The sequence below is a fragment of the Branchiostoma belcheri genome, unplaced genomic scaffold, assembly GCF_001625305.1.
Source record: "Branchiostoma belcheri isolate BF01 breed outbred unplaced genomic scaffold, Haploidv18h27 scaffold5, whole genome shotgun sequence".
NCBI classification, from domain to species: Eukaryota; Metazoa; Chordata; class Leptocardii; order Amphioxiformes; family Branchiostomatidae; genus Branchiostoma; species Branchiostoma belcheri.
The window spans coordinates 1,105,369-1,130,159 of NW_017804131.1; the positions used below are offsets into that span (position 1 = coordinate 1,105,369).

A 24,791-nucleotide genomic window follows, 5' to 3' on the forward strand; every position below is an offset into this window, starting at 1 on the left:
CCAGAACTGTCTCTGGGTTGTACATGACTGTAATATGTACATACATGTATCAAGATATACATGACAACAAAGATGTATTCAAGAATGTCAGGTACAACTTTGGGTGACAAATACATTTTCCTGACAAAGACATTTTCTTCTAATGAGACTCTTCAGACTAGTGCCTAGGACACTTTGGAACCTTTGGGTTCCACACACTACAGTAACTGTAACTATGACTGACTAACATGTGAACCTACACAACAGTACTGACTACTGGTCTACTCTAGATGGTACAATGGTGACCCATGGCACAACACATCACAGCTACATGTACTACACATGTCGCATGCTCCGGTCAGGTCATACCTCAATGATTTTCTTTCCCTTTTGTTCCTGTTGAAGCCGCGACAGACACAGAAAGACAGAGACACAGAGAACCATTGGAATGGTGAGTTACGGAACATGACTCTTTCCATGCATGCATATATTCCAAATGTCTTTCTAGAAGTAACATCATGAAACATGAAGTTCCATTGTTAGTACAGTTCTCAACTGCATCATACTTTTGGAATTGTACAAAAGACAGCCCCCAAGTGGTAAATATTCCAGAATCAATTTCTGTGTGAGGCTAATACCTACAGGTACATGTACATGTACATGTAGCTGAGTCTGTCTAAAACATTTTGAGTGACTGAAGACAGGACACATTTTCAAACTGACAACCGAATACTGCTTCATACTGTTGTATACATGTAGTCTACCTCTCTCCCTCTAATGTGATACTGTAACTGTTACAGTAGCTACAAGTACATAAACCAAAACATACAAAATAACAAAATGTCTATAACGCATATGATATACTAGCAGGGTAAGGATAAATCCAAGAGACTATCTGCTTAGCACTTATATGTATAAGAAAGACTAGAGCTGAACACACTCCACTACCAGTGGACTTACATGTAAGCCCCTACGTTAGTAGCCTGTGCGGACAAAGGGCTACAAAAATGGCACTGTCCCTACACACAGAAAGTGGGAAGTGCATATATTCACCTCCTTCTTCCCTTTCTTCCTGTTGACAGAGCAGATGGACAGACAGAGGCGTGCCGACCGCGGGATGTCCGGGATGGCGATCTCGTACTCCAGCCACTCGTTCCACAGCGGGTTGGAACACGGGACGCGGTTTGTGTTGACCGGCGTGCAGAGGGGCTCTCCTCCATGGTACACTCCTGATCTTACATAGATCTGAAAGTCAAGAGGAGAGGAGTTAATAACAGTAACAACAAACTTTACGTCCAAACCCACGCCTGAAGGCTAATTGCAAGACAATTCATATTTCATCCTTGAAACTTATACATGTGTAAGTACATGTAGATGTATGGCTGCCATGGCTTTACACATTATTGACAACAGAATTGATATCAATCTTCTTGTGAAGATTCATTTTATTACTATTATTTAATTTATTTTTCTTTTACTGTTTTTCATTTTACGGTTTTTTAATTTACTGTTTTGTTATGTTTTAGTTTTTTACTCTATACAGACACTGGGCACAGTTCATTCCACAAAGAAAATCAATTTCACTATGTTATGTTCTGAAAAAAACATAAAACTGTTCCCCTTCAAAGGGTCCCAGAGAGCTCTGAAGCAAACTGCACGTAGCTTTGTTCCTCCAGGACTCAATATTGACAAGATACTAATCACGTAATCCCAGGAACTAATAATACAATACATGATTACACACAATTACCCCAGGCACGAACATTCAGTCGTAAAACACGGAATACGACAAGTCACCACAACGCCTCAACACTAATCAGGAGATTACTGCAAACTCAATATCACAGATAATTAAAATTGATTAATGACCGAGAGATGTCTTGTACTCCCCGGATTTGGGAGTGATCTTGAAGGAACGAAACGACACATGATATAATCATAATGATGAATGAACATGATTACTACAGCATGCCCCAGGCCATTTTAATTATCCTTCCTCCTCAGACAAATCATGGGGAAGACAGGGAGATACTACAGGCTGAAGAGAAATGTGCACACACTCATTTATTGAACTTCTTTGGTCTATTTTTAATTTGTTCTCTGGATTCAAATACTGTACTATCCTAGAATGAAGTGACTGGATATACAATGTAAAACAACCTGGCAATCAGAGATGGCAGACTTCACTTTCTTCAGAAACACATGCATACATGCATGTTCACCAACAACAATATTATGACTCACCCTTGTGGTGAAGTGCTAATTTAAAACTACATGTAGCCCTGCCTGATATAAGGACACCTGCCTAGGCCTGTATGTACATGTACATATTGTATACTACAAAAAGAGGTCAATGGACATGAAGGTGGTATTTTCAGCCAAGCATGTCAGCCATGTAGTATTTCAAACCTGTGTCATATCAATTCTTCTTGAGCTGCTGAAATGTTCGTTTTAAGTTAGCACTTCAGTTTAGCTGCAAATTTGTGACAATCAGTACTAATTTATAACCATACAGCAATCAACAAATGAGGCTCTTTTCAATGATTTAGCAAAAATGTAGCAAAAAGAGTTTTTATTGAGAACCTACACACTGGAAATCTCCATCTACAGTCCTGTAGTACTGTTCACTGTTATGTACAGTTAGCGGGAACAGGATCTGAAGCATGGCAGCACACCACCTGTCTGAGTCATGACAGCACTTTACATGATACATGCTACCTGCTCCATCTATTCTCATCTTTTTCCAAAAACATCACAGCGCAATACCATAAATCTCAGTCTTATCCTCCAAGAGTTGCTCAGAAAAGCCTCTGCCTTTCTTTTGGTTATTTCTGACCAAAGCTTATTCCGTGGGGGCGATAAATATAGATAGTGCGCTGCGCGGCTCCCTCCCCCAGATTGCGTAGCTGGTAGACCTCCCCACGACCGCACGAGCGTTCCCAACCCATTTGTCTTGTACATAATCAGAACAGATCTCCTCAGATCCACCTGTTGGTACCGGTATCGGGGGACGCGGGCCCAATAATGTAACCTGATGGATAGAATATCCCCCCCATCCACCATGCTGTGATTAATGGCCCACCCTGGCTGGGGAGGTCTCCCAGGACCATTATCCTGACACGACAGGGAAAATTATTCCACTTCCGTGTTACCCCATGGGTGTTACACGACGCCGCAAAGTGGCACCGGTTGGAGTAATGTGCCCGGATATATACACTAAAACACATGGGCCGAGTGACGTTTCGCTCGCTGTGAATCAATGCTGGGGAGATCGCTACCTGATGGAAAATAGATGAACTTTGGTGGAGGCGAAGGGCAGGTGAAACATCAGTACAAGACTGGCTAAACTGTATTTCATTTGGCCCTGTTTCTGAGATTTGTCTGTCTCTTGCAAGCTATAATCATTCCATTTACAAGAAAACAGAAATGAGTTTTCAATTGTATGCCATGACCAATGATGTGTATATCATTATTTCCAACAAAACCGTACTTCACTGACAGAAAAAACATGAGTTTGCAATATAAAATACATGTACACAAGCAATAGTAATACTAAGAGCTACATGTAACATATACTATATTGTTACATATATTGGTATTTTCCATAATTTGGATTTACATACATCTACATCTGTCAGTGTTCTTTTAAATTATAAACAATACAATCAGATGTAAAAATTATATGAGTGTGTCTCTGGAAGTATATTGCACATTGTATACTGTACGTGTAGCTTCTAATCTCTGTCTTTGTCAGCCCCAATCACTCCCAGTAGATAAATCATGTCTCTATTCAAATCAAATAAAACTGGCAAACACATTGTAATTGCTAGTGTGTCAGCTCGACATGCATGCACATGTACATCAATGGATGGTGACAGTCATCTTACATGCCTAAGTACAAGTACAACATAAAATGATGCAAATATAATATGTATCAGTAATGGTCATAAAAAATGAGGGCAATATGCAAAATGGCTAAGATGTTCACTGACCAGAAAGGTAGCAAAGCACTTTATTTCTGATCACCTTTCAATTCCATGCAAACATGAAGTAATTAAACGCTACATGGCAAATTTCCTAACTTTTTATAATCTTTTCCAATTTGTTTAATTTCTTTTTCAGATTTGTATAAAGCAGTTATTTCAATAAATTATATTTGTTGACCAAAAAGTTTATACATGTACATGTATACACTGGAAAATGTAAATGCAGAATTCAATAGCTGACTAATAATTAATATTATCAATTCTCATAGCTGATTTCTGAGTTCTTCTGTGCAGGAACATGCATCGAACATGCATCCCGTGACTAGAAACAGCAGTTGCGTTTAGATCGGCCCGCAGCCTTGGTAGTCTGTCTCGCGGCTCCCGTCTGACACTCAGGCACATTCACATGTACGCAGAAACTCTATCCTACCCACGCCACTCAGGAGCCCGTGGCAAGGTGTAAACTCCTTCCGGGGTGCGAGGGGATTTGTACCTGCCACCTTCAAGACATGTGGGGCAAGCCTCAAATGGACTCTTAATCCAGCCTTCTTCCCGAGGAGAAACAAGACTTAATACTGTCCAAGTAGCCACTTGATCTTCAGATGTGAGTGCCGGTCAGCTGTGTTTGTGCGTACGGTGTACGGTGTTGTCATTTCTGCATCGCTCAAGGTGGAATCCCAGAGTGGACTTTTAAAAACCGAGGTGAGGTAATTCTACATTTTTGTATATCTTGTTCTTTTTGTCAAGCATGATTTTTTGTATGTGGTAAAATTAATCTCTTCCATCCAACAAACCTTTACACAAAGTCTAGGTTTTCCTTCAAATTTGTTCAGCTCCGATCTTAGTACAATTAATTCTGTTGAAACTGAGTACTTTGTGTAGTATTAAGTCTACTTGGATATGAGAATCGAAGACTCAGCTGCGTGTTTTCGTGTTTGGGCTGACATGTGCAACTGTGTTCCAACAGACTTTTTTGGGAACACGAATTATCCTTCCTTTTCCTTCACCTTGCTACTGTTGGAAAATGAGGTACAAACATAGATTTTCCAAACACAGTACATGTACATGCATACAGTAGATGGATTCATATAGATCATGCTGTGGGTATACATCGGATTCTGTATGTACATGTACTACTGATGGCAATCATCATCCAGCAGCACAGCCCACAATAATCAGCACACATCTGTAGCGGATGTATAGGTCATGAATATATGGCCGTGTACTACAAGCTTGTTATCCGCCGGCGTGATTTACGCCCCACGTCAAAGCCAAGGTTGTGCTAGGTCGGTAGTCGACTCAGGTTCTCCCTCATGAGTAAATTTTCGTCATAACCGAGAGGCCCTTCCATGAGGTCACTAGGTACAAAATGTACACGGAGGAAATATAGACATTGGAGGCAGTAAAATCTGAATGATAACCATCAAGAAATTATATGTACATATTCAACTTGAATATCCTTTGCATTACACTATCGGAGAAGAAGAAATGATATAACTATACATCTGTCTAACTGTAACATTTATAACAGCCTAATTTTGCTGAATGAAGCTGTTTTGGTCATGTCCCAAAAGTGTAAGGAGAATTTTTAATTCCCTTGTCTCATTCTATACCTATTACAATCTTTCCACTGAAGCATGCAAGTTTCAGCAAAGTAAGAGCATTATCTTTGTGAAGATAGTCATAATTTAATGAGTAAACTGTTCAATAAAATGAGTTACAGTACTACTACAAACATTCACTTTTAAGTAATGTATGTCTACTTTAAGTATGTAACTTGCATGTACAAACTCATCAGCCTTACCAATGGCATGTCGAGAACTTTCATTGCACCAAGCTATTATTAACCTCCGTAACAATGACCTTCATTTTCCAAGACCTTTTGGAGGCTTAAAGTTTAATGAAATTTCATAACAATCAAGGCCTGGGAAAATTACACGCCATTTAAAGTGACCTTTGCCGGGACACAAGTCTACGTGTGGCCAGAAGCTGACATGTTTGAAACTTTAAATGCTCCCTTCTGTGACTGTTCATTGAACTTTCACCAAATGTATGCCAGTAACAGCATAGAGAGGGATCAAATTGTTTCAAATGGTCCTTAACAAAAGTGCCTGATGTGTGTGGTACTAATTGAACAGTGTTTACAACTGTCGAAATACATTTATTAAGAAAATAATGAATGGCCATGGAGAAGTCATAGAATTACATGTGACAACAAAGTCATGTTTGAGTAGACAAAAAGTACAGAAGGTAGTTGTGTTTCAAGCTTCAAAAAGAGCTGTTAGCATATCACCAAATTTGTGTCAATTATAGTAATTTAATACTACTGCATGATTAGACATTTGTAAAGCCTTGCACTGCTCAAATCTCCTGACTGTGTGCAAAATTGCTTATAGAGAGCTTTAATATGATGAACAGAACAATAAGCTATGATATGTATCTAAAAAATTGTCTACCATGACAATTTGACATACACATTATTACTTCTATAGCCTGCAGTAATCTATGGGGATTACAGTGTATTCCCTGAGAATATTGGAACCACCATTGGCATCACACACTATTTCTTCCATCAGATAATGTGCAACTATCATCCTTCAATTATATGGTTCGGTTCTCTAGGCAAATTGCATTGATTCCTGGGTCATTGACTGTATTTCATCTCTTCACTGTTTGTTTATGGTTACACATAATATGTCAGGCTTTGTATCATTGCATATCAGACTAAGTCTTGTGTTAATGTACCATGCATGTCACATTCACCATTAAATCACCACATCTACATTCTGATTGACTCGTACCATCGTTCTTTTCGGCAAACCACTCGGAAACATTTTCTGGTTTGTCAAACAAAATATGTCAATAAAAAAAAAGTACCTCGGGATGTTTTGATCAACAAGCCAGAGCTAGTAACATTTATTTATAGGTGCCTCTGGCTTATTGTATTGATGTTGTCCAAAGCAATTACATGCACTATTACATACACTATCAAATCTTATACCAATTAAGATTAGAAAACACATTTTTCCTTGGGATATATTCGATCCAATATGCTTCTGTTGGAAAGTCTTGGTACTACGTAGGCGTAGGTAACCAAATCGTAAATTCCGAATCTCTTAGTGGGTGTTTTACCTGTAGGCTGTATATAAATAATGTCCCTGTATCGCAGTTAGTCACTATGACATATTTTTCTTTCAGAAATGTAAGCTTTGAAGCTTACGTGAAGCACCATAAGTTAGAGAGAAGAGTAGAACCCTGCGGATGTCTGACCAGCCATTTGTGGAGGATATGGTGTGGCAAACTTGTCTGTGCCTCGGGGAAAGTATCGAAGGAACCAGTCAAGATGTTGTCGGCCTTTTACAGTTCACAGTGAAGCTCTGAGGTTCAGTCACTGTAACAACCTGTTAAGGATCATTGTCTACAACTTCATGACTGCTCATGTGAAATTCTACTGCACAAAAACACTTTGTTGTGATTATTCCCTGGATTTGTAAAAATACGGTATTAAGCTTGAACTGGACGACTAACTTTGCATGCTTTCCGGCATTTGGACCGCAATTCCATCTTTTCCATACCGGTAACTTATTCTGTTTCTTTGACAATATACAACTGACCTGTTCTGCTGAGGAATAAATTGTCAAAAGCTTCCCAAGAGTTTTCTACAAATTCTACAGCCTTTTTGAAAACCACAGGGCATCAGCTTTTGGATACAGCATATAGGACTGTGTGAACAGCCGTGCATGAGAAATCCACACCATGGATCCTGACATTGAAGCTGCACAAAGAAGTCGCAATGAGAACAAACCGGATGGACATGTCGTCTTATCGGAAGCAGAGGAAGACAAGACAACTTTCTGGAACACTGTGAACATTCTGCTGTCAATATTTGCAGCAGTAGCCAACATTATTGTAGTGATATGTATCTACTTATACTATTATTTCACAAATGGTTAGGTGAGCAACAGAATACTACAAGGGGAGAAAAATTTGCAACAAAAGGCCATAAAATATTCTAAAAAATATAATCAGAACTTTCTTCAATTTGGTAAAAGAAGGAAAAATTAGGACTCAAGTGCCGAATATTGTCTGTTCATACCCTAAGTCATGTAGGAGTCACTGTGTGTAAAAAGTGCCTAATAGTCCTAGTTATGCCAGTCTATTAGCCTTATAAGCTTAAACTTTAAAGTTCCATAAATTCCTAGTCTTCAGCCAACTTTTCAACTTACTGACATTGCAGTGTGGTAGAGTTTGCAGTTAAAAAAATGAAAAACAATCAGATGAGTGTGAACTTGACTTGATGCCTACATTGTACAGTTTCACATATTAGTCTTGTAACTTTCTAACTTGCCTTCACATTAAGTGGGTCCACTGAAACTACTGGTGGGGAAACAAAATCTCCAAAATGCTCTATTGTAAGGACTATTACAAACTGTTTTCGCTCTACATGAAAGAAAGGAGGCAAAAGTTTCCATGAACATAACTGTAGCATTTCCTCAATTATACACACAATCATGTAGTATTTGCTTTGTGTAACAGCCTTGTTCCTTGCATGACCTGCATTAACTATATTTCTTTTTTAACTTCTGTCCATATTCTACATATTATATATATTTAATATTCATAACCATATGTGCCTGTCTCATAGGTTTCCTACAATGTCAACATATTGGTAAGTGAATGTGTGGCAAGTAAACTCTTCTCTGTAGTAACTGTACCCAGGGATGAAAAATACCATTACTGCACTGGCATTTCATCATCATTATTGACATTTGTGTAACAGCAAAAATCTGTATTGTGTGTTAGTTATAGCAGGACTATCGTGAGATGTGATTGTTTTACATGTTGTATGATATAATAAGTGAGAAACATTGCCATATTAAAAATTGAATGAATTGTGTAAATATTTTCTACCATACGTTACTACGTGTTTTGTTTTCATATCGCACGGTATGTTTAACGCTGTTACCTTTCCAACAGTGTGAATTTTGATGTATAATTATGTACATGTAGAAAATATCTTTCAAATCCATGTCTCCAGAATAGATCACAATGTTCATGTTGAACAACATACTTACTTGTCTTCCAGATTTGTTCATAACACATGCATAAACTGCCTGTATGACAAGTGTAAGTATCTTGCTTCCTTTACTTACTGATAGTCTTAAGTTAAAAATATCAAGTCATAAAGAAACAGCTTTAGAGGAATACCAGTTCATAGGATAAACAAATTATTTACTTGAGTTTGAACCCAGAAAAGACTTTGTTTACATGTTACTGCATACATGTCACATTTAAAAACCAAAAATATGTCACTAGTTTTAGTTCCTCATCTTTGAATTTGATGTGACAGATTTTACGAATGTGAAAACACTGACATTCAACTTTACAATACATGTAGAACACTCTGACTCTGACTTAAACAAACACACCTCTCCCGTACTATCTACATGTTTGTTGGAATGCCAAGACCATTGGGACCATGTAGGAAATGTAAAAGCTATGTGTCAACCGAGGTATCGGTACTTAAGTTGAATTACTCAAGGGAGGCCTTCTATTGACCATGTATGATGTACATGTTTTCTAGTGTTTATAAACACCGTGAGTCTTCAGAGGAAGTGTACTCCTGGGGAAGGATGGCTTATCATAGTCCTGACACCTGGATTTCACCAACGTTCCGTGACTTTCTGATTTCTTTCCAAGCCCACTAAAGTGTCTGTTCCCAGACCACCCTCCAAGCAGCCGGGTCATTTAGGAAACCTGGAACTTTTCAGGACGAGTGTCACCAATCCATCTCTACGATCTGCTCTTTACAAAAATGACTCCCTTTTCTCAAGCCAGCTTTCAACCACAGTGCTGAGAAAGTGCCATGTGGAGTCAAAAATGGAAGCACCTTTTCGCAAAACTTTTATAGGTCATTGAGTCAATGATCTTTTAGTAACCACAATTTTTTTTACATTTTCATCTTTAAGAACCATACTCAATTCCACAAAAAGATACTTTTGGGACCATGACTTCTAAGGGCACCTTTCCTTTACAATTTTAATGTGAAAAACAACATCATGCTTCAATGGCTTGTCAGAACAATGTAATTTCTGACATATCAATTGACCCACATAAAAATCATTAGTGGTTTTAAAGCCAGCTTTTCCTTGTGATTGCACCATCTGATCTCATCCAAAACTGGCCATATTCCAAGTCCCAAGGATGACGCACTCACATCTGGCTACTTTACATCAGGAGCACATTTTCCAATTTTGCCAAGTCCAAATATCGATTGTGACCTTCGTCTGTACTTAGATATAGAAGTTTGTCCCAGTGGTTTGATTAAAAACCTTGATAAAGACAGAAATACAAGGAGGCTTAGAGAATGCTTTGGTGGTTTATGTAGCTGTTTCTTTTCCAATTTCATAGCAGCCATGATACTGTACATGTACACATATATACCTGACATATAAATGTTGAACTGAAACCCATATTTCAGAAGTGACGTACATGCTGATTGAACTGTCGCCGCCAATAACATTGCTTTTCTTTAATATAATAAATCAGCAGACTAATCAAATGGAAGCCATAACCCTCGCAAAACAAGTCAGGCAAGGTACCCAGCAACATAAATATGTGCATCTTTTCTTTTGGTTGTTTTTTACTAGCATTATATCTCCCAATCAACAATGCAGTAAAATTTCATTTCCTTTCAAGCTTTGAGGACTGCGAGCCTCCAGAGCCAGGTTATTTTCATCGGCACAGCATGACTCACATACAGCAATAACATTACCCCACCGGGAAATAAACATCAGATTAATCAAGCACAGATCCAAGTAGGTTTATAAAAACGTACTGTAATTCACGGTAGCAAAATTTCACGGTCTGAGAAAAGTGAACATGTTCACGGAACTACATATTCATGGTGGCGACAGATGAAGGAAAAGGAACGTCCAGGAATTATTTGTTAACTGTAATGATAAGTTCACGGTACAGAAGTGACAGTGAAAACAGTGAACATAAAAGTACCGTGAAAAAAACAGGAATTGCAGTAATGCATGGTACCCAGCGGAAACTTTGTCACCAAAAATCCATGGTCTTAAAATGATGACTTCTGCTTGCTAGAGCTGTGTACCTAAACAAATTTTAGGTACAGGTACAGGTACAGGTACACAGGTTTAGGTACAGGTCCGGACCTGAACCTGTACCTGAACAATTCGACCAATTTATATGCTCTTCTGAACTCCTTCAATAACAAAAAAAACTATAAATTAAACTTGATTAGTTAAGGTTTATTCTTTGTTTATGGCGAATGCTCAGATAAAATATAGGCTATATATATGTTTTTGTTTTCATGAACACACTGTCCTTACACAGGGACCCATTGTTAACCAGCTATTTACACATTTGCGGTCACAAATAGGCATAAAATTGGTGTGAAATTGTTTAGGTACAGTACCGGTACTGAGGGATTAGGTATTTTGGACCTGTACCTAATCAATTTTACCGGTACAGTATCGGTACTGCGTACCGGTACACAGCTCTACTGCTTGCACTGGATATTTCTGCAGCACATTTGCGCAGTGCAGTGACAAGTCCTGTGGGACTTAGTGCTACTACCATATGGGCTCCAAAATCTTGAAGGAAATAAAACAGCAGACTAATTAGACGTCCTCCTTTGTCAGCTATATTTTACAGGCTGAGCATAGATCCCTGAGGAAAGTTGCACTGGCAGCTCGTGTACTTATAGAATATTTGTCAACCCTCCAAACACAAATGATTAAGAGCTTCCATAAGCTGTACATGTATGTTACTTTATCATATTCCAATACTGCTGCATTGGAGAGCTGTGTTGCTTTCATGTTTTACTGTATTCTTACAAAATCATACATCTACAACGCTGTCCTTGGTGCTGAATGGCATTCACACTGGTATCTGTAACTTACACTGTAACTGCTGAAGGCTTTTCACACAGATACTGATGCTGTGTGGAACAGAATGACACATTGATACCAATCCTTGTAAGAGCCTTCCTTACACATGTAAAAGTCTTTCAGATAGCTATAGTAACTGTCCCTGGTGCTGAAATGTAAGTTACAATGTCCCAAGCCTGTTTCCGTCTTGTAAACGGGTGTTGTCAGTTGCTGGATAATACTGTATTCAAAGTTGAAATTTTCCTCAAATCCTATTCAGAATGGTCATGCTGAGTTTGAGTTTGAAACTGACATAGCTAAAGTTGTGAATCAAAGCTGTAAAAGTATTTGTCCCTGGTGCTGAATGGCATTCACACTGGTATCAGTAACATTACTACTGAAGGCTACTGAACACAGATACTGATACTGCCTGGAACAGAATGACACATTGATACCAATCCTTGTAAGAGTCTTCCTTACACATGTAAAAGTCTTTCAGATAGCTATAGTAACTGTCCCTGGTGCTGAAATATATGTTACACTCTCATAGCCTGTTTCCATCTTGTAAACGGGTGTTGTCATTAGCTGAATAATATTCAAAGTTGAAATTTTCTCAAATCCTATTCAGAATTGTCATGCTGAGTTTGAAACTGACATAGCTAAAGTTGTGAATCAAAGCTGTAAAAGTATTTGTCCCTGGTACTGAATGGCATTCACACTTGGTATCTGTAACTTAACTGCTGAAGGCTTTTTACACTGATACTGATGCTGTGTGGAACAGAATGAGAGACTTTCAGATAGCTGTAGTAGCTGTCCCTGGTGCTGAAACATGAGTCACACTGATATAAGTGACTCCTAAGTGTGTTTCCGTCTCGTAAATGGGTGTTGCCATTTGAAATGGTCAATGGTACATTTATCAATGGTCAATGCCATATCCAAGCGTATCATAACTTTTTTGTGAGGCAAAAACATTTCAATTGCAAATATATGACATCACCATGAAAAATAGTAAAAAATATTGGTGAAAAATACATGGCTACATGGCAAAGGTGTAAAAAGTGGTCCCTTTTTCATTAGGGGAATATAGCTTTTACAAATTACAGTTTCAATGAAAAGTCTATGAAAATATTGTTTTCAATTTTAATAAAAAATTCCCAACTGATTGAAATAATTATTGGATTGCCATTGATTTCTTTCCAGTTTGGCAACACAACGAAATGAGGGGCTGTATGACACATTACTTAAATTTGTGTGGCCTAATCCCTAAAGAACATTCCATGTTTTGATCGCTGTAAATCTCATCACCACCACTCGTTCTAACACCTTCACAAAGTCCTCTCCCAAGTAAAGTACCTGTTCATCCTATGATCCGTCCAGGCCTGCTCCAATTTCTCTTCAAATCTGGGTTAATGACATCACACATAACTGTCTCCCAGAGCTTTAGACAAATCATTATGCTAAATCACAGCGAGACATGAAAGATACAAAAGGACAGAAAATCCATTAGCAGAATACAGTTGTTTATGGCTGAGTAGATTGTTGCCTAAGCAGGATTCCATACGTAATGCATAATTATAGAAGAATCAACTGTAACCTTCAATCTGCAGAAATTTTACTCAACTGGAGAGGAAACAGTTAACTGGTAAAACAGTTCAGGCTTGGCATGATGAGAATGAGTACAATGAATTAAGAGTATTATTACATGTAAGTTGCTGAATTTGCAGACTTGAGCATCAACACTTTTAAAGTGCAACTAGGTACCAAACAAGCAGTCATGTTGCACTCAAAGCACTTGAGTGCGTACGTGCAAATATCTACATGTAGATACATGCATGTCCACGTGACTCTTGCCTAAGCCCCATGACGCTACGGTTGTCAAGAACCTTGTAAATATAGATCCTGACGTGTGCACAAACAGATAACATAGAGCTTTAAAGTACACGAGTCTTATAGAAGATGTGCGGATCTTCCAAGTATAAAGCTGCTGTCCATGGTGGATCATTCTGTACTACATTTACAGCTTATGATATCAAACTTCCAAAACACTTTACGTTGTACTCTTGATACAACAAGATCTTACATATAGACATATGGAAAGCTTTTAAAAGTCAGGATTTCAGGAAGTATGCAGAGTAATGTTTTCACAGTTGTTATCAGTAACTGCTGTAAAAAATATCAAAATATCTCTCTGCCTTCTTAAAAAAAATGTACATTGCTGTACAGATACTGATAAACTTGTTAAACAAATATTACATACGGTATTACCAGAAATAAACTCCAAATTCATTTTAAGTTCATGGAATCCTCACGATCACAGCAATTCCTTTTACAAAACAAATTGCTCACCCATGACCCACTTGAAAAGACAAGATACAGTACTTCCTTCTAAAAAGTTGCTCATCCGTTATCTAGTTGAAAAGTCAAGATACATGTTATACTACAGACAAGGAGACATTCACAATCCATGCACAGACAGACAGCCCTTTGCCTAATGTAACGTCCCATGCTTGACTTGTCCCCTGTTTAATATCAGGGTTTATCCTTCATTATTTCATCGAAATACAAGCTGTCTGTACCGCTCTGGATTCATTAGCGCAGAGCCAAATTCAAGGACATTCGGAAGTGACTCAAGCTCAAAATCACAGCAGACACAGGACAATGCTCCCACAAAGACATTTGTAATGTAGTTAGTTCTGCAGAATTCATTCATTTCTTGCCCTAAGTTTCGTTTAATGACATCACAGAAAAAGGTTCCATCAAAAATACTCCGTAACCTTTTTGAGTAATCGCCGGTAGGAGAGACCAATCTAATAGCAATACAAAATTACATTGACCTTCCTTCCGCAAAAGCAAATTTAACTGCTTAAAGTAGTTACACGTGTCACTGACCGATCTGACTTAAGTCAACCACAAAAAAAAAATGTGTTGTTGAAGCTCCTTTAAGGCCAAGGACTAAAACAGATGTAAGAAATCTAAGTGTTTTGTTATTGAATTTTATTGTATTCAGTTTTCCTCTTTGTCAGTGGTGAAGCTAAAATTAGCAATTTGCTACAGTTGCCCACAACTGTGTCAACTGTGTCATGGTTTTTCCTGAGTGCCACTCTACAGCTACATGTAGAACTTTCAAACCTAATGTAGAACTTTATTTAATAAAAACATTGCAGGAGTGCATCCTGAATTGTGTTACAGTTTACATGTACAGCAGTCTAAAATAAAGATCACTTCAGCATCAACAGATTAACAGTAAAATGTGATCAGCCATCCCTAAAATATGGTACTCATGATGTAGTGATATGAATATACACATTTAGAAAAACAGTCATACAAGTTAACATACAAATACACTACAAACTCTGAGGTAATACATGTACTTAACATGCAAATACTCTGCAGAAGTAAGAGTTTGAAACTCAATTTTCTAAGCTAATGCCTGCAGTCATCTGTGACTAATTCCAGACAGTTGCAGCAGCCTGTGGCTGGATAGTGTGACATCACCCTGATGATGTCAATCAGAAATTTTGGCAGGACTGGTTTCCTGGTAAAGTAAGATGATATGCAAACAGGCTGGTATGATGGAACTGTTATTTCCACAGGGCCACCACCTGCAAATTGAGCAAGGATTGCCAATATATCACGCCGGACAAGCCTTGGTGTGTAACTGAGGGAGTCACCTTGGCTCTGGTGGACTTCAGCAATTCAGTTGCGTGGAGCGAGTCACGTAGTCAGTCACGCCTCAAAAATAACTGCATTACCTAACACCTCATAATAAAACTAACCTGTGTGTCATACTAGTAGCTTTGGATCAGCACTTACATTTGTATATGATACATGTGATTCAGTACTGTTTATATGTGAGTGCTTTTGAGCCATATATACACTTACACTAAAGCTGGCACAGCACTGTGATTTGTACATATTACATAGATTTGCTATTATAGCTAAGCACGATCAGATACGGTACACATTTTTATTCTTAATTATACCAGTATCATTCATTATAACACTGGTCATCTTAATTTAGGAAAGTCACTGGCCATTTTTAGGGTCCCACTATTTATTTTGCAGAAAATTCACTATGCGGGCAAGAAACAAACCTGACTTTCTTTAGCTTAATATCATTAATGTAACTGCAAATTTGGGGCAAATTCTTTTCTTTTTCAAATCAGAAAAAAATGTACCAGGAATTCAATAACTGAAAGATTACATTAGTGTGGCCTACTGATTAGCAAGCTATCTAATTGTAGGTCTGCAATAATTGCTATTGACTTGTATTTCAGTAGCAAATTTGTCTGACTTCCATCATCAAATTTAGCCATGAAGTCTCCAACCATGATTGCATGAAAACAACAGGATTACACTGGAGACTCTATACAGGATACAAGCCTCATTAGTAACAGACATGGCCTGCTGCATAGTTAAGCTCGATTACAGTTACATTAACTTCAGATTGACCACTTACTTCAGCCTCATCAGACTGGAGACAAGGTAAATTTCCTTAAAGGAAGGACGGCTCATCAGCTGTGACATGGATCACTTCTGAGGTTAATCTGTTCAGAACAACCCTAACCAGATTGGAGCATGGCAGGGTTACATGGCCCGAATCATCTCATATTATACATCTGATTCTTCTGTGTCTACCACAAATACAAACAGACATTCAAGCAAACTGATACCTGACATGTATACAAGGAAGATAAATATTAAATATGATAAATGTTCATTGCTACATACATTGTACACTTTGACAATTTTTGATCACATAAACAAGTCCAGATTAATATAATATATATTAAGAAACCATCATAAAACCAAACTGTAGACTCTAAAAATAAGCAAAAGCCTGTCCCAAGAATTTTAATGTTTCTATATCTTTGCTGCTAAGGTTAAAAATAAAGGACCTACCCTGTAACGAACATGTTTCCTCGAGTCATAGAACATGCGTATTGTAGGGCATAACACACATGTATACCATAGTCAAACATAGCGTAATAAAGATGCTGACCTATACCTATTGCGACATTGTAGTAATTGGATGGATGACTTTCACATGAATCACATCATTGTATGAAGCAGAGCATTGAGAGAGTAAGTGGGTGAACTCAGCTAACCATACTAAGCATTACCCTCACAATCGTCCCAGCGATGACTAAATGTCTTTATATTGAAGGTGACATTGGTAAGATTAATGACTAACCACGGGTACATTGAGTTGTTTGTGTGGATATGGGATGTGCTTTCTGCACTGAGGAAATGGATTCTAATCAAAATAAAAACAAATAAATAATTAACAGGCAATGGATAGACTAATTCATCAACGAGTACCATAAACATGTAGGAAGGGGGCTGTGCAAAACTGGAAAAGATCTACAACAGTTGATATCAATGAACAGTAATATGTACTAATTCCATTTTGATAAGAGAGTTGACTGAAAAAAAGAAAACAATAGGAGATTACAGATTATTGACATTGCCCTAACAAGAACACTCCATGGGACTTTTTGCCTGTGGTTCCTCTAGATCTCCCAATCCTATCAATCTTGTAAACATGTAAATATCACATAAATGATATATACATGCCATTAGGTCAGTGATAAATCAAATTATCAAAGGGCTAACCAGTCCTGTCTGAATAGCACTGAGTCAAAGTATCGATTAAAGAAAAACATTAAAATCTGTGAACTGACAGCCAAAATTTTGGGGTAAGTCCCAATTCATTGTAGTGTTGGCAGTTAAAGTTTAGTCTCTATATCATAATGACTTGTACACAGATGAACTTAAGAAAAACATTAAAATCTGTGAATTGACGGGGTCAGCCAAAAATTTGGGGTAAGTCCCAATTCATTGTAGTGTTGGCAGTTAAAGTTTACTCTCTATTTCATAATGACTTGTACACAGATGAACTTTAGAAAAACATTAAAATCTGTGAATTGACGGGGTCAGCCAAAATTTTAGGGTAAGTCCCAATTCATTGTAGCATTGGCAGTTAAAGTTTAGTCTCTATTTCATAATGACTTGTACACAGATGAAGTTTCATGCTAAAACATCAAGTTGTTGATGTCAGGGGTAGTTGTACCATTCATCCCATTTGAGAAAACATTTTTGTATTTGAACAAAGTGAATGAACCATTGTACATTAACAAGACTGAACCTAAAACAGAGATATGCTGCTGCTAGAATCATCCATCAGAGAAGGGCTCTTCCCAAATCTGTGACGTGTTCTTCCTACAACCATCCATCATTCAAAATTACATGGGCAAACAACATTAATCTTACCTGACAGTTACTCTCAAAATTGAATTAAAAAATACTCCATGCTGATTAGTTTTTCCATGATTAAATATTAGTGGCCCGCCCCTATGATGTTTTCTGTCTTCCTCCCCAGTTGAAGGGGCTGTGATGAAGAAAACTTTTCTGATATTTCATATCTTTCAGAAATTTTCCTCATTCTACGTGCATTCCCATGATAGTAAGGTGCTAAAGAAATGAGCAACGGTATACAGGTCAAATCCATGGCATGGGATAAACACAAAACAGCTCGAAAGCTATGTTAAACAATGCGGTCACAGAAAAAAAGTGACTATGTTTCAATGACACACATTTAACAAGAGCGTTCTGGTTTCTGTTGCAATAGACATGAAGTGAACTCCAGAAATACATCCAACATTCAGCTTAAAATGTTTAAGATCAAGTACCAGTATTCTTCAAAAGAGTGCAGTCATCATATGATTTGCAAGGCTGATTGACTCAGAGTTTGCTACAAACACCCTACAATAAGGCAAAATATGACGGTAACACTTATGACTCCAGTAAGCAAAGTTGACGTGGATAATAAAACAATTACAAACTAAACAAATTAACTCTCCCCCTAGAGGACAAGTGGCAAATTACTCTCGCTCCCTGCTTTGGCAACCTGATCAAAATAATGACATTAAGAAGTCATTTTCCATAAAAATGCACATTTGCACCCATCACTTTATCTCCTAGATAGCATTTTCTCATTCCTGTGGGGAGGAACTTCAATCAGCCTTATCGGTGTCTGGGGACGTGTGTCGGAATGGTTTCCTTCAACAAGTTTTATGCTGTGTGTTGTGATCACTAACAGCAATCTCAACAAGCACCTATTTACTACTACTATAATACTACTTAGTATCAAAGTATCAGGGCAGCACAAAGTATCAGGGCAGCACATGAATGAAGAATTTGCACATTGAGTCTAGAAGACTGGCAACTTCTGTATCTGTATCGCCAGTATAACCACCCATCAGCATAACATACCAACTTTGCAGGCACGCGGCGCAGCAGCAGCTAGCTATATTGCACCAAACAACTTGTTACACATACATGTAGCCTTTGAACATCTACCTCTAAACATTGTTTATGATGCCCCTCACTTAGTGGCAGCGAGCTCCACTCCATAATGTACATTAGTTTTAGGAAAAGTTGAGAATATAAACCTTAGTTGATTTCCACAATGTGTCATATTGCCTGGGTATAACAATGTAAAACTTACCTTGTCATGTTCCTTTACGTTGACGTATGTTGCACAGAGAATCTTTATTCTGAGCGGACTCTGGATGTCGTAGATACAGCGGATCTGGGCCGTGCCGTTGGAGGGATTGAGAACGGCGCTGGACCCCCTGCGAGCGTAGGACGGCAGATGGAATGTGGACTCTGGCAGCGAGGCGTACACTACCTCTTTGGACATCAACATCAGGTTGGGAAATCTGGTTCTCGACAGGCACATTCGAATGTACTGTAAACAAACAAACAATAAATGCATCAAAGTTTGAAATTTGCTACATGAATCTTCTAAATGTACCCATGTGGAATTTTCTTCAAACCATTAAAGCCTCTACCTAACTACCAAACTTCTATCAAAATTCTGACTTCAAACACTACAGTGCCAAGATGCCTAACTTTTTGACAGGCTGCAATACAAAGATTATGTGCTAGGTGGCTCTGGTAGACAGTGATAGCCAGCAATAATGACAAAGAGTTGATCCTACAAGAGTTGATCCTACCTTATACTGTATGATGGGATATCTGCCCAGCATATACTCCTCAGCTCCGCACACTTTCAGTACATAGCTGTTCTGGTACTCTTCTATACACTGCTGCTGCTGCTCGGGGGTCAATCCCATGGTTCTCGTCTTCTTCCTGATTGGACAGAGCCACGAGTGCAAAGGTCAACATGTAACCTGTGACTAGCTGTGGTGAAAATTGAGTGAGTGAGTTTGGTAAGTGAGAGTGAATGAGTGAGTGAGTGAGTGAGTGAGTGTGAGTGAGTGAGTGAGTGAGTGAGTGAGTGAGTGAGTGTGAGTGAGTGAGTGAGTGAGTGAGTGAGTGAGTGAGTGAGTGAGTGAGTGAGTGAGTGAGTGAGTGAGTGAGTGAGTGAGTGAGTGAGCGAGCGGACACATAGCTCTGCCATAGCAACCTGAAAATGCACAAGGGGCAGCACGCAAAGATGTCATTGGATTACAATGGACATCCAAGACATAGTTGAAGTTTAGTCGGTTTTGCAGACTTAACATACTTACTTTATTGCCCCTGCAATGACATCTTCAGGTAGAGACGTCTTGGAGACTTTGACTGTGTACTTCTGTCTCTCGTTGTCTCTTGTTAACACCCAGATCGCCACAATAATGTGCCCTGGGGAATAAAGACATCCAAAAACGTTACATGTTGATTTGAAAGGGCCATTAGCACTGTAAACCTTGACTAGGTAAAGCATTCCTACAATCTCATATTGCAGTATTAAAGGTACAGTTACCTATGCCACCACTACATAACACATTTACTAAGCAGGGCTCAAAATATGCTTACTGCATACCTATTACTGTAGGTAAAATTAGAACTGTGTAGAGGTATTCCTGATGTCTACCTGGATCAGTTACATGTATAACCTGCAGTGGTCCAAGATAATACCAACCTGGGACAAACAGTCACATACCCTCAAAATCTTCAAAGCACTGTTTTATGATGTACTAAGGGGGGAAAGCTGCGAGTAATTTTTTTTCTGGAGCAGGTTACTCTTTATTTCATCTGCACCAGATAGTTCAGGTACCGTAGCTAGAAAAAAAATATTTCAAACCCTGAACCTATTGTACTGTACCTATGTCCAGTTTAGCATCCAGGTTTCTTGGGAGAGAGGGGTCAGTCTCTATGATGGGAGGGTAGACGTAGAGAGACTGGCCGGTCAAGCCGTCACTGTCCCTCTCCTGGACCGACTGCAGACAGGTGGTCAGGATGTTCCTACGGAAGTCCATCACCTCAGGGTCCTTCACTGTGCCGAATTCTGTCACAGGCATGCTTATAGCAAGACCTGGGGAAAACACAAAACATCATAATTTGTATCAGGGCTTGATTACTAAGGGTAAGCAACTGAAGTCCCTTACAGAAGTAACACATTTACACCTGAGTCAAGTGACAAAATATGTGTTAAGTGTCTTTCCCAAGGACACAACAGTTTTGCGTGCCTTAGATGCCCAGAAACTTCAGATTCTGAATGAAGAACCCTAAACACAAGACCACCTTGCCCCTTTCCACATATTTTCAGTCCCCAAAACTTTCAACTCACTACTTTACTCTGACAAAAGGAGAGGGTAATAGATTTCCTAGACTTCTTTTCTGCCATTTTTGCGGTTTCCTTCCAAGAGGATGCTAATGTAACTTGGCCTACCAAATTTCTTATCCTGCTTTCACACAGACTAGAAATTTTGTGGACAATAGTAACAAGGAAGGCTATGTTCTAACTTCATCTAAGGAAAGTTTATCATAAAAGAGTTCAACTGTTAATGCTGTTGTTCTATGAAAAAAATTATGGAATTCTCACTTATTTCTGAGTTGAGTATTTTCTCCTCCCTGTTACCCCTGGGTTCCGTGACCTTCAGCCATGGTTGGAAGAGTCTAAGGTCACAAAATCTCCTGGTCTCATCGTAAAACTCTTCCTTTTCTGCCTCCTGAGGGGTACAACAGTAAAATACAGATACGTTAGCATCATGTTGTCTGTATTTTCTACTTCCTACAAGCAGTTTTTTTTCTTATTCTTCCTCTTTTATAATGTTAACCTTCATGTTTAATCTTACCACTGGCTCATGTTCTGGTCAATGGCAAGAATTTTTTTTAATGTTAGGAAGTGATTGGTCATTAATCATCCTGATGAAGGCAACAGTGGTTGTTGAAAATTTGATCCTCTGTGTTGGAATAAAGTTTTACAATTATCACTACCAACACAAATATACCAGATGCACTCACCTGTGTAATACTGATAAATATGTACATAGTCTCATCCTGCAGCTTGTGGAAGAGAGGGTATTTCCTGGCCTCTCGCCAAAGGTCTCCTTTGATGTGCTCCAGCGTGGCTTCCCGTGGAACGTCCAGAGTGATCATAATCCCAGTCGGTAGGAGACAGTCTACTGGCACCTGGGTTCATCAAAAATCAAACTTGGATGCCATGAAGAACAACATTACTGCCTGTATTTGCTGCCAAGTGTATGATCAGTATGTGTGTAGCATCCCAGGTATACACCCACTAGATATACAAGAGTGCATCACACTGGGGAATGCTGCATTGAAGATCTCTTCAGATGCACTTTTCAGACTCAGAGTGGCAGAGTTGTGAAGCTCAGAGAAACACTGAAATATAAGCTAACGACTTACTGTAATTCCTGACTTTTTCAGGGTACTTAATGATCAAGTTTTTCACTTCTGTATTGTGAACTAATCATTACTGTTCACACCAACCTAAAGTTAGCCCTCCTTTCGGCCTTCGATTCCCCAGCCTTCGATTGAGCCTTCGATTCGAATGGTAGGCACTATTTCGGATACGTCTCAGGCGCGGAAGCATTCTACTGTCCCATATATGCAAATGAGCACGCATACAGTATGTAAATAGACATTGCACATACGTATGTCAAACCAAACCACAACCTTTCAGACTCTGTATTCATTTGATTAAATAATCTTCTAATCTTTAACTACCAAATGAGTTTTAATAATCTTTAAGTGGTCGATACTATCGAAATGAATCAACGCACATGGATTCATCTTCACGTCAAAGATTCAAGAATGCCGTCCAGGACCGCACCCGACATGTTTCAATTAGACGCCTTGTTGCAAAGTAACGAAATAATTTTCTGTATTCAAATGTTTTTAACAATCTTTTAGCGGTCTATACCATCAGATAAAACTGATAAAACTAACGTACATTACGAAGTTTAGACGTCATGACGTCATAGATTAAACAATACGGATTTTCGAGGATCGCAACACTAGTGGATGCATAGAGAATTAACGCCATGTTGCAAAGTAACGGAATAATTTCTAGAAACCAAATGTCTTTTAAAAATTCTCAAGAGGTCCATACCACAAAATTCGACTGATAAAACCAACGCACATTGCGTCATTTGGACGTCATGACGTCATATATTCAACCATACAGATTTCTAGGGCCAGAATCCCTGTTTATATAATTATATTCAACTACTCCTAGCTAATTAACGAAATAATTCTTAGTTTTTAAATCAATTTTAACAGTCTTTTAAAGGTCCATACCATCAAATAAAACTGATAAAACTAACGCACATTGCGTCGGTTTGACGTCATGACGTCATAGATTCAACCAAACATATTTCTAGGGCCAGAATCCCTGTTTATATAATGATATTTAACTACTCTTAGGTATTTAACGAAATAATTCTTAGTTTTCAAATCAACTTTAACAATCTTTTAAAGGTCCATACCATCAAATAAAACTGATACATCTAACGCACATTGCGTCGTTTGGACGTCATGACGTCATAAATTGAACTAAACAGATTTCTAGGGCCAGAATCCCTGTTTGTATGATATTCAACTACTCGTACCTAATTAACGAAATAACTTTTAGTTCTCAAATCAATTTAAACAATCTTTTAGAGGTCCATACCACCAAATAAAATTGATACAACTAACGCACATTGCGTAGATTTTATGTCATGACGTCATAGATCCAACACTCAATATTCGATATTCAGTATTCAACTCAATATTTAACTTAACTACTCGTAGCTAATTAACAAAATAATAATTAGTTCTCAAATCAATTTTAACAGTCGTCTGGAGATCCATATCACTAAATAAAACTGATAAAACTAACGCACATAGCGTCGTTTGGACGTCATGACGTCATAGATTCAGCAACCAAACAGATTTCTAGGGCCAGAATCCCTGTTTATATAATGATATTTAACTACTCAAACCTAATTAACGAAATAATTCTTAGTTCTCAAATCAACTTTAACAATCTTTTAGAGGTCCATACCATCAAATAGAACTGATAAAACTAACGCACATTGCGTCGTTTGGACATCATGACGTCATGGATTCAACCATACAGATTTGTAGGGCCTGCATCCTATGTATATAATGATATTCAACTACTCGTACCTAATTAACGAAATAACTTTTCGTTCTCAAATCAATTTTAACAATCTTTTAGAGGTCCATACCATCAAATAAAACTGATACAACTAACGCACATTGCGTCGTCTGGACGTCATGTCGTCATAGATCCAACACTCGATATTCGATATTCAGTATTCAACTCAATATTCAACGTAACTACTCGTAGCTAATTAACGAAATAATTTTAAGTTTTCAAATCAATTTTAACAGTCTTTTAAAGGTCCATACCATCAAATAAAACTGATAAAACTAACGCACATTGCGTCGTTTGGACGTCATGACGTCATAGATTCAACCATACAGATTTGTAGGGCCTGAATCCCTGTTCATATAATGATATTCAACTACTCGTACCTAATTAACGAAATAATTTTCAGTTTTCAACTCACTTTTAACAATCTTTTAGAGGTCAATACCACTTAATAAAACTGATAAAACTAACGCACATTGCGTCGTTTTGACGCTATGACGTCATGGATTCAACCAT

The 24,791-nt window shown here is 38.3% G+C and overlaps 1 protein-coding gene across 1 annotated transcript in view; it reads right to left on the bottom strand.

Annotated features, from left to right (window-relative positions):
- The window catches only part of LOC109479966 (phosphatidylinositol 4,5-bisphosphate 3-kinase catalytic subunit alpha isoform-like), a 46,628-nt gene that overhangs the window by 12,941 nt on the left and 8,896 nt on the right, over positions 1 to 24,791 (bottom strand). Inside the window, 7 exon segments of the mRNA XM_019782051.1 lie at positions 1,033 to 1,224; positions 19,371 to 19,613; positions 19,882 to 20,017; positions 20,398 to 20,509; positions 20,973 to 21,182; positions 21,693 to 21,819; positions 22,115 to 22,282. Of these exon segments, the coding sequence (XP_019637610.1) occupies positions 1,033 to 1,224; positions 19,371 to 19,613; positions 19,882 to 20,017; positions 20,398 to 20,509; positions 20,973 to 21,182; positions 21,693 to 21,819; positions 22,115 to 22,282 (1,188 nt within the window).